The 12,052-nt window shown below is 36.5% G+C and overlaps 1 protein-coding gene across 10 annotated transcripts in view; it reads right to left on the bottom strand.

The window, feature by feature from the left end:
* LOC117333393 overlaps nucleotides 1–12,052 on the bottom strand; it is a 110,249-nt gene that overhangs the window by 42,212 nt on the left and 55,985 nt on the right. For 4 of the 10 annotated variants that reach the window (XM_033892668.1, XM_033892667.1, XM_033892672.1 and 1 more), the window contains 5 exons: nucleotides 9,744–9,779; nucleotides 6,736–6,780; nucleotides 5,373–5,557; nucleotides 2,944–3,012; nucleotides 670–705 (listed from right to left, as the gene is read on the bottom strand). In XM_033892668.1, coding sequence (XP_033748559.1) covers nucleotides 670–705; nucleotides 2,944–3,012; nucleotides 5,373–5,557; nucleotides 6,736–6,780; nucleotides 9,744–9,779 — 371 coding nt within the window. The remainder of the gene's footprint in view (nucleotides 1–669; nucleotides 706–2,943; nucleotides 3,013–5,372; nucleotides 5,558–6,735; nucleotides 6,781–9,743; nucleotides 9,780–12,052) is intronic. The other 6 variants (XM_033892669.1, XM_033892675.1, XM_033892670.1 and 3 more) reach the window with 3 other exon arrangements.

The following is a 12,052-nucleotide window of genomic DNA, read 5'->3' as shown; positions in this document are numbered from 1 at the left end:
GTATGTGGAGGTGTTAGATCTGAGGGGTCGGTTAGTGAGGTGTCGGTATGTGGAGATGTTATATCTGAGGGGTCGGTTAGTGAGGTGTCGGTATGTGGAGGTGTTAGAGTTGAGGGGGTCGGTCAGTGAGTGTCGTAACGAGAGAAGTTTACAGGTACCAAAATGTTTCTCATGACAAATTAGCGAGAGGAGACAGCTATGTACATTTACACTTACTGTATCACAGGAATTGACACGAAATCCCAATTAATTCATCACATATTTACCCTGGTCTGTCACGTCCCTATGATCCTTACTGTAACACACTTTGAAGGATTTCTGTCGCGAAAGTCCCATCCGTACGTACACATGCATGACGTTATTAACTACACGGTAAACGTTCGGAATAAGAACCAAAACATGAAGAAATAACCATGGTTACGACAGTGTCCATTTTTTGGTACATGCAAATGTTAGTTACGACCGACATGCAAATGCTGTATATAATAAGACCAAAGGTCCGGACGTCACTGAATGACATGTTAAGTCTCGCCCATAGCGACATATCTTAAAACACTTAAAGGTGTACATGTGTGTTTAATGATGGATAAAATATTAAAATTCAAAATCAAATATAAGTGATAATAATGTGTGTTTAAAACATCAGTATTATTACAAACTCTGACTTACACCTCGGACACAGGCTCCGCCTTCTCAGCTACAACTCTGTCAAACGAGCCAAAACCACAGACACATGTACACAATTGATAGATAATCCTATGGAACTATGTCTCCCGAAGTTCTCCTGATCATGTGTATTGTAAAAGTAGGTACAGCAAGACCTACTGTACCAGGCTACGATAAGCACGAACGCTAAGTAACTTAGAGAACCAATATAAAACATTTATAAATGTATGTTTGAATTTATGTCAGAAATCAAGCGTTCATAAAACGACGGCCTGGGAAGATATTCTATAGAGTACCTTTTGTACAGTCAACATAACAAGTATACATATAGCAGGTACGTACATCAAAACAATGTACGTAAATGTACTCGATAACAATGTACGTAAATGTACACGAGAACAATGTACGTAAATGTACACCAGAACAATGTACGTAAATGTACACCAGAACAATGTACGTAAATGTACACCAGAACAATGTTGTTAAATGTACACGAGAACAATGTACGTAAATGTACACCAGAACAATGTACGTAAATGTACACCAGAACAATGTACGTAAATGTACACCAGAACAATGTACGTAAATGTACACCAGAACAATGTACGTAAATGTACACCAGAACAATGTACGTAAATGTACACCAGAGCAATGTTCGTAAATGTACACGAGAACAATGTACGTAAATGTACACAAGAACAACGTACGTAAATGTACACAAGAACAATGTTCGTAAATGTACACAAGAACAACGCACGTAAATGTACACAAGAACAACGTACGTAAATAATTATATACCAGAACAATGTATGAAAATGTACATCAGAAGATTGTACGTAGATGTACATCAAAACAATGTACGTAGATGTACACTAGATCTGAGCTATATACTTAAAGGTACACTAGAGCTATGTACGTAAGTATACACACGAACAAACAGGTATACAGTTTATCTATAACCCAAGTAGAATACAAAATGCAAAATATAAGTTGGCTCGTTATTAGTGACTAATAAAATATCAAAATAGAGTATGAAGTAAAATCACGAAAACCATTTAATTCATATCTAATATACTATTAACATAAATTATAAAGGACATGGAATGTTAACAATTAGTCGGGGGGAACGGTTGTCAGGACTTCAAATACAAAGAGGTTTAAATCTTCGTAAAGTGTTTTTATTGTTTAAAGACCAACTCTGTGGTTAATTGATGAAATATTAGTCTACAAATCAACGACCGTGACAAAACTCCAGCTACACTTCGCTTATTTCTTCTATGCTAAAATATCGGAATACGGCTTTAAAACTTTTTAAAATTGTCTAATATGCAATTTAAATGTGTTTGGGAATATACCCATCTGACATATATATAATGTTGTCTACAAACTAAACAATTTATCATGACTTTTATTGAAATAAATCATTGCTGTCAATAACAGGATCATAAAGAAAACATAATGTATCCTAAGGCTAGGTTATACTTGTAAGAACTGACTTTGCCAAACAGCGAGTAAAACACTAGATTTTCGTCATTACATTGAATTTACTACCTATTTATAAACGTACATGTACAGAAAGGTTCCAGATAATTGGAGGAACTGTAAGTGTTGCTGTTACACATACGAGCATACACACCAGGATATCGGTACGTTTTTATAGCGTGTTGTAATAATAGGGACCAAATTGTGACAAACTGAAGCACACGATCTCTCGATATTTTAGATAGACAGGTGCACGTCATTAACTCTCCTTGGTAGTGTTTGTGTTAAAAACAAGTAACATCACAACAACGTCACAATTTTGGACGAAAGGATAATCGTCATTGACGTAAAGCTTAATTAAAAAGTATTAAAAGTAAAGACGTCACAACACAGGCGTTTTGGGACAGAGCCCGAACCCCTCAGATTCGGTTACATATTGTTACAGCACGTCTATATACATCTATAACACAATACATATAAATCTATATATATAGTTAAAACCCATACGTTAACAAATCGAGATAAATCGTTGACTCAAAATTAGTACTCAATGGGATTCAATCAGGGTAAACGTTTAGGTAGACAGCACGCTGAGATGTTACAGATATTCAATGTTAAAGATATGTTCGTAGTTAACAATACATGAAATTGGTTGTGCTTATGAGTGTCTTGTTAAATAACAGAACTGTTATAATTAGGTTGTGAAGACATAAATAATGTTAAGATTTGGGGTTAATATTACACGTGCACGCGATATAGCTCATTATATCATCCCACACCGGAAATAGAACTTACTCTTCCCCATCAATCGGAAGCTCGACTTTCCTGAGGTCCACGTCATCATAACTATGTTCCTCTGTACCACTGTGAGAACCAATCACATGCATAGTCAGATTTAAATAGTTCTGATTGGTTGTTATTTTGTCCAATACTGTTGCAATAACAAGACACGACTTTCCTGTTAATCTCAATATTCACAATGGAAGCATTCTATCAAAACAAAAGTTATCCGAATTGACCATGGACCACAAATCCTCGCCATCATTTTACTTGGTAGTTCGGATGTAAATCAGACAAAGCCCAATCGCGGTCAGGTGATCACAGAAAAGGTCCACCAAAGGAATTCAAATTTGTTTCCCTCCTCGGAGAGTCCCCCTAACACATTCCCTCATCGGAGAGTCCCCCTAACACATTCCCTCCTCAGAGAGTCCCCCTAACACATTTCCCGCCGACGTCGCCAATGTTTCATTTCGGTCAGTGAAACTTATCATTGATTTAAATCTGAAGTCTCCCATTATAAGATATAGTTTGACCAGCGGTAAACGTTATTTCTGGACAAAGAAATGAGGCTCGGACAATGGTATTAAAGGCCACAGTTGTGTTTACTTTCACTTCAAATGAAAGACACTGTAACTAAAAGGTCCGTAAACGCAATTAAAAACAAAACCATTGTAGAGATAAAATTGACTGTAGGCAGATCAATAGTTTAGATTTCACACTATTTTCTGTTAAGACTAGTCAAGACTTGCTATACTTTGTAAACAGCAGTTTCGGTACAATACGATTGTACAGACGACAGTCGTCCATACTAACAACAACTTCTGAAGATATTGTGCTTGGCTGGGTTCGAACCCATCCGAGTCCGACCACGCGGTAAAAAACGCACATACACACACAGAAATTAACAAAAATAATCAAGATAAAAGTGTTGATTTTTTATCAGAATATATCTTGATGGAAGTTTAAAAATATTTGCAGGGTATTTGAGTTTAAAGCTTGAAGTGAAAGAACAAATAATATGGTAATAAAAAAAAAGATAAACGACAATGCCTATCTCACCCACGCCGACGCTTTGATCTGCTGGTTAACTTTCGCCTGGGCGACAAACGTCGACCTGACGGCCTATGATTACTGGAAACCGGCTTGTGCCCACAAGGCGACGCTGTTTTTGGTCTAGATATCCGTTAAAGGTGAATAAGTCAATCGTTAAATAAGTCAATCGTTAAATATGTCAATCGTAAAAAAGGTAAGTAATATCACCGGAGGAATTTAACAGCACTACTGATTGTAAATATGAAGTGCGTATAGACCTTTCACAAGAAGTCTGTGTTGAAATATGTTTTAAAAGTACCCCCTATTCAACTCGATAGTAACTAACCAACAACACAAATATATACACTGTCTTGTATCCGTTAGGGATGGTCTTTTCATGCTGGTGGACCAAGTTGAGCACAGAACGTAGGTTTTCAATTTAAGCAACAAAATCACTTATTAATAAGTACATCCTGACCGGGACAAGTACAGATCCTAATTCAGAAATTGTTAAATTGTCATCACTACATTTATCTGCTGCTGTTCTTAAACAAATATGAATCTTTCTCAAAGTTGAGGGAACTACATCAATCGGCATTTTGAGTGTTTGCTCATTCATATTGAAAAATCAAAACATCCCAATGTTCATCTTCATTGTCAGAAAAGCTCCCCGGCGACACCCGCTTTCAAGCAATATGGTTTTATTTTCATGGGCTTATGATATGGACTAAAACAAAGCAAAATAATTTTGTTCATACGCTACGGATCGGTCATCAAGATCTTGTAGCAAAGGAAGCAGAAAAGGATGGGTTGCAAACAATGATGTATATTGGTTACGGACTAGTCCCAAATAATGACTGCAATGCGAATTCATTCTTCGTTCAGAATTAAGAGGACATTTTTGAAATGACGAATTGCGTCTTGTAAATTGTATCTGTATTTACAGTTGTAGGATCGTACAAAGTAAAGATGTGCGTGCGAAGTCTTTCCGACAATAAAGATAAACTTTAGACTGTTTGATCATTCAATATGAGCTAAAATTACGGCGAATCACTCCTTTTACAGTTCGCCCACCTTTCCGAAGGATTCACAGTTGTTTATAAACTAAACAGCAGCAGATTGATGATATACATTTTAAATACATTTGAGTTAGACCTTGTACTTGTCTCTGTCAGTGAGTACTTAAAAATAATATAAATACATTATCTTGCAGCTTAAAGTGCACGCCCAATTTTGTGATAATGTTGGCCCGCCAGCTTGAAAAGACCATTCCCTAACGGGTACACGGTAGTGATATATGCACTTAGATATATTGAGGGTCTTGGTGTCACCCAACCAATAAGTCCACGTCGTGTCTTCCAGTTTTAATTTACTTGCATGTAAATGATAAACACTTTTCTTTTCAATCTCACCTGGTGGTTTCACTGTGTTTCCGGCGCCGTCTGAGCATGTCGCCGTCGATTGACTTCCGGATGTAGTCAAAATCGTCATAATCCTCGTCAATCTGACGTGTCGGCGTCGGTGACCGCAAGTCACGTGCATGAAGCTGAACTTGTTGGACAATGTTGCAGAATTTTGGCTGTTGACCCCGGAAAATCTGTAATAGATCGTCAGACAGTTCTGACAATTCGCCATCAAACAAACGAAGATAACACACAACTCTTACTTAGGAAGTCGTTGATCTGTAGTATGGCTCTTTCGCGGGGCTCCAATACCCCAGAGTAGGACTGTATCCACATCAAAATTAAATACATTATGTATACATGTAGGTAGTTTACTATATATACTACATTCATGATAGCAAAGTCTTGCATACTTAAAAAGCGACAAAGGTCTGGGAGCTGAACATATATTGAAGGAACGAGAGAAATAAGTATAACGGTGTAAAAGTCATATGGTTAGTTGGAATCTACAGGAATGACAAAACAAAAACAAAAACAAAACAAGAAGAAGAAGAAGAAGAAAAAACCCAACAAAAGCATGTTCGTGCTGAAAATTCATTCGGTTCAGAACAGGATGTACAAGTGGTACATTTTACTAGAAGTACTATTCCAAGAGGGTACGGACCAGCAGTCCTACCTAAACAGTAGACATATAGGTAGCAAGCAAACAGACTGACAAATGAAGGCTTAGTGGTCACACGGGAAGACAGACAAGAAACAGAAATGTTTCGGGACAGATGACACACAGAAGAGAGGCCGGATTCTTGGAAAGACTAGCGAGAAAGACAGACATGGAGGGCGGTAGAGACGCACTGGTCATGTTTGGCAGTGAGGACTATAAGTCCACTGGTTTGTTGTCATACTATAGGTAAAACAAACATGAACTATGGCCAGCATGTCTACCATCAAACACCAGGAAACGTCTACAGGGAATCCCAAAACCAAGCGACAGACCAATATCAAACGGAATCGGAAATGTATAACTTGTGTAAGTATAATAAAACCACATCGTCCCATTTCACGTGATATTGTGTCTAAATATATGTAACACTGAGCATGCAGGAACATCAGATTTCAAAATAAATTTTGGTCAGTTAAGATATGGTGCGTTAATTTGAAATAGTTTGCTTCGTGAATTACTTTAAAATTATGGAATCAATTTGTTATATGATCATATTCGTTTGTAATAAATAGAATATAATACATCTACAGACTAATCAGGCAACAGGTGGCAAAACCGGACACCAAGGGTAAATACCGGAACCGGAAGTCATAGCGCAATATAAGCACAAAGGGAGGGTGGATCTACGATAATAGGAACTTGTATACATACGGAGGAAGTACTCAGTGATGTGTTTCCGTGTACGCGGCCATACAGCTGTAACAAAATACCAATATACCAGCTCTCTAGATACAACAATATACCAATATACCAGCTCTCTAAATACAACAATATACCAATATACCAGCTCTCTAAATACAACAAAATACCAGCTCTCTAAATACAACAATATACCAATATACCAGCTCTCTAAATACAACAAAATACCAGCTCTCTAAATACAACAAAATACCAATATACCAGCTCTCTAAATACAACAAAATACCAGCTTTCTAAATACAACAAAATACCAGCTCTCTAAATACAACAAAATACCAGCTCTCTAAATACAACAAAATACCAATATACCAGCTCTCTAAATACAACAAAATACCAGCTCTCTAAATACAACAAAATACCAGCTCCCTAAATACAACAAAATACCAGCTCTTTAAATACAACAAAATACCAGCTCTCTAAATACAACAAAATACCAGCTCTCTAAATACAACAAAATACCAATATACCAGCTCTCTAAATACAACAAAATACCAGCTCTCTAAGTACAACAAAATACCAGCTCTCTAAATACAACAAAATACCAGCTCTCTAAATACAACAAAATACCAGCTCTCTAAATACAACAAAATACCAGCTCTCTAAATACAACAAAATACAAGCTCTCTAAATACAACAAAATACCAATATACCAGCTCTCTAAATACAACAAAATGCCAGCTCTCTAAATACAACAAAATATCAGCTCTCTAAATACAACAATATACCAGCTCTCTAAATACAACAAAATACCAGCTCTCTAAATACAACAAAATACCAGCTCTCTATAAATACAACAAAATACCAGCTCTCTAAATACAACAAAATACCAGCTCTCTAAATACAACAACATACCAGCTCTCTAAATACAACAAAATGCCAGCTCTCTAAATACAACAAAATATCAGCTCTCTAAATACAACAATATACCAGCTCTCTAAATACAACAAAATACCAGCTCTCTAAATACAACAAAATACCAGCTCTCTATAAATACAACAAAATACCAGCTCTCTAAATACAACAAAATACCAGCTCTCTAAATACAACAACATACCAGCTCTCTAAATACAACAAAATGCCAGCTCTCTAAATACAACAAAATATCAGCTCTCTAAATACAACAATATACCAGCTCTCTAAATACAACAAAATACCAGCTCTCTAAATACAACAAAATGCCAGCTCTCTATAAATACAACAAAATACCAGCTCTCTAAATACAACAAAATACCAGCGCTCTATAAATACAACAAAATACCAGCTCTCTATCAATATAACAATATACCAGCTCTCTAAATACAACAAAATACCAGCTCTCTAAATACAAAAAAAATACCAGCTCTCTATAAATACAACAAAATACCAGCTCTCTTAATACGACAACATACCAATATACCAGCTCTCTAAATACAACAAAATACCAGCTCTCTAAATACAACAAAATACCAGCTCTCTAAATACAACAAAATACCAATATACCAGCTCTCTAAATACAACAAAATACCAGCTTTCTAAATACAACAAAATACCAGCTCTCTAAATACAACAAAATACCAGCTCTCTAAATACAACAAAATACCAATATACCAGCTCTCTAAATACAACAAAATACCAGCTCTCTAAATACAACAAAATACCAGCTCCCTAAATACAACAAAATACCAGCTCTCTAAATACAACAAAATACCAGCTCTCTAAATACAACAAAATACCAGCTCTCTAAATACAACAAAATACCAATATACCAGCTCTCTAAATACAACAAAATACCAGCTCTCTAAGTACAACAAAATACCAGCTCTCTAAATACAACAAAATACCAGCTCTCTAAATACAACAAAATACCAATATACCAGCTCTCTAAATACAACAAAATACCAGCTTTCTAAATACAACAAAATACCAGCTCTCTAAATACAACAAAATACCAGCTCTCTAAATACAACAAAATACCAATATACCAGCTCTCTAAATACAACAAAATACCAGCTCTCTAAATACAACAAAATACCAGCTCCCTAAATACAACAAAATACCAGCTCTCTAAATACAACAAAATACCAGCTCTCTAAATACAACAAAATACCAGCTCTCTAAATACAACAATATACCAATATACCAGCTCTCTAAATACAACAAAATACCAATATACCAGCTCTCTAAATACAACAAAATACCAGCTCTCTAAAAAACATCTTTTGGAGAAACCTTTAACATTCTCAATCGTAATACCGAACCAACGTTGCTTCATTGAAGAGCAACTACAAAACGGTGAAAGGAAACGTCAAAGAAAAACATGTGTAAATAGTAATACATTGCTTATGATTAATAGGATTAACTGATATATATAGTGTATAGATATTATTAATTTAGTATATATTATTAAAATTTATAGTGTACATACATGGGATTTACTACATTGTTAAAGCATAGTACTTACTAATATGCATTATATAACAAAGTACTGACTTATATACATTGTATAACATAATACTGACTTATATACATTGTATAACATAGTACTAACTTGTATACATTGTACATTGTATAACATAATACTGACTTATATACATTGTATAACATAGTACTGACTTATATACATTTGTACATTGTATAACATAATACTGACTTATATACATTGTATAACATAGTACTGACTTATATACATTGTATAACATAGTACTAACTTATATACATTGTATAACATAGTACTGACTTATATACATTGTATAACATAGTACTGATTTACATACCTTATATAACATAGTACTGATTTACATACCTTGTATAACATAGTACTAACTTATATACATTGTATAACATAGTACTAACTTATATACATTGTATAACATAGTACTAGAAACAAATTAACAAATCTTAAACGGTCTATAGACTTGTTATCAACTTATTCAGACTTGAGAACAACAGCAGTATTTAATTACACACATCACTGTACTTACGTAATGGGACCTGGGTAAGTTCTTCAATTCCTGTCTCTGTAAATTCAGAAAAACAATAAATCGTTACACTTTATTAAAAAAAAACTAAGTACCGGTCACATCTTCTGACCATAAATAGAGATTAAGGACTTCTGCTATAGAGATCATACAGTATCGTATGTCAGTGTGCACGGTACATTGTACAACTTTATAGAGATCCGACTTATCTGATAATCGACCCAATCACGTAAAACACTGTCTTGTTTCCACTGTAATCTTAAATGCGAATATGTTGGTGCCGTACTGAGCACGATCTGGTAGGATGGTGTAGGTGTAGGGCCGGGGAGTTATATAAGGTGCAGGGCCGGGGAGTTATATAAGGTGCAGGGCCGGGGAGTTATATAAGGTGTAGGGCCAAGGATAGGGTGGGGTCGGGGGATAAGGTGTAGGGCCGGGGAGTTATATAAGGTGTATGGCCAAGGATAGGGTGGGGTCGGGGGATAAGGTGTAGGGCCGGGGAAGTTAATTAGTCCTTTGTTCTCAGTTATACTTAATCCGTTTTTCGTCCAGTGACTGATTTGTTGTTTCATGTACATGTACAAAATGTATATTAATTAAAGGAGTTAAACTCCCATAAAATCAACATGACGGTTATACAATGTCGGAGTATTGAGTTTCGGTTTGATAAATTCGAATTAAAATTGTAAGAGTTAACTGGAAATGATTTATGTACATCTAAATTGTAGAAAGGACCTCGCATAGTAAACACAACCCAATCCAGAAAAGTGAGAAAGGTACAAAACAAAAAGATATGATGCAAGACAACATGGTTCTTGGACTGAAAACCTCTTCAAACCTCAAGTTCCCACATTATATCTCATAACTACGCCTTATCTGTCAGACAGGTCCGACATACATAACGAGCTCCACAGGCCACCAAGAAACATCATAAATAAGGTACATAGCCCTAATATAGCAACGAAACCTTAGGTAACTTTCAAGTGTTTATCAAACATACATTTTATATATTGCTGTCCCATATCGGTGTAATAGTTTTGTATCTGTATGGATGTATAGACCAAACTAAGGTGAATTGTATGTACAGAGGTATCCTAATTGACGATCCCTGTATATACAGAGGTATCCTAGTTGACGATCCCCTGTATATACAGAGGTATCCTAGTTGACGATCCCCTGTATATACAGAGGTATCCTACATGTAGTTGACGATCCCCTGTATATACAGAGGTATCCTAGTTGACGATCCCCTGTATGTACAGAGGTATCCTACTTGACGATCCCCTGTATGTACAGAGGTATCCTACTTGACGATCCCCTGTATGTACAGAGGTATCCTAGTTGACGATCCCCTGTATATACAGAGGTATCCTAGTTGACGATCCCCTGTATATACAGAGGTATCCTAGTTGACGATCCCCTGTGTATACAGAGGTATCCTAGTTGACGATCCCCTGTATATACAGAGGTATCCTAGTTGACGATCCCCTGTATATACAGAGGTATCCTAGTTGACGATCCCCTGTATATACAGAGGTATCCTAGTTGACGATCCCCTGTATATACAGAGGTATCCTACATGTAGTTGACGATCCCCTGTATATACAGAGGTATCCTAGTTGACGATCCCCTGTATATACAGAGGTATCCTAGTTGACGATCCCCTGTATATACAGAGGTATCCTACATGTAGTTGACGATCCCCTGTATATACAGAGGTATCCTAGTTGACAATCCCCTGTATATACAGAGGTATCCTACATGTAGTTGACGATCCCCTGTATGTACAGAGGTATCCTAGTTGACGATCCCCTGTATGTACAGAGGTATCCTAGTTGACGATCCCCTGTATGTACAGAGGTATCCTAGTTGACGATCCCCTGTATGTACAGAGGTATCCTAGTTGACGATCCCCTGTATGTACAGAGGTATCCTAGTTGACGATCCCCTGTATATACAGAGGTATCCTAGTTGATGATCCCCTGTATATACAGAGGTATCCTAGTTGACGATCCCCTGTATATACAGAGGTATCCTAGTTGACGATCCCCTGTGTATACAGAGGTATCCTAGTTGACGATCCCCTGTGTATACAGAGGTATCCTAGTTGACGATCCCCTGTATATACAGAGGTATCCTAGTTGACGATCCCCTGTATGTACAGAGGTATCCTAGTTGACGATCCCCTGTATGTACAGAGGTATCCTAGTTGACGATCCTCTGTATATACAGAGGTATCCTAGTTGACGATCCCCTGTATGTACAGAGGTATCCTAGTTGACGATCCTCTGTATATACAGAGGTATCCTAGT

The sequence above is a fragment of the Pecten maximus genome, chromosome 8, assembly GCF_902652985.1.
Source record: "Pecten maximus chromosome 8, xPecMax1.1, whole genome shotgun sequence".
NCBI classification, from domain to species: domain Eukaryota; kingdom Metazoa; phylum Mollusca; class Bivalvia; order Pectinida; family Pectinidae; genus Pecten; species Pecten maximus.
The sequence above is the reverse complement of the archived record's forward strand: the minus strand, read 5'-3'. Positions and strand labels throughout refer to the sequence as shown.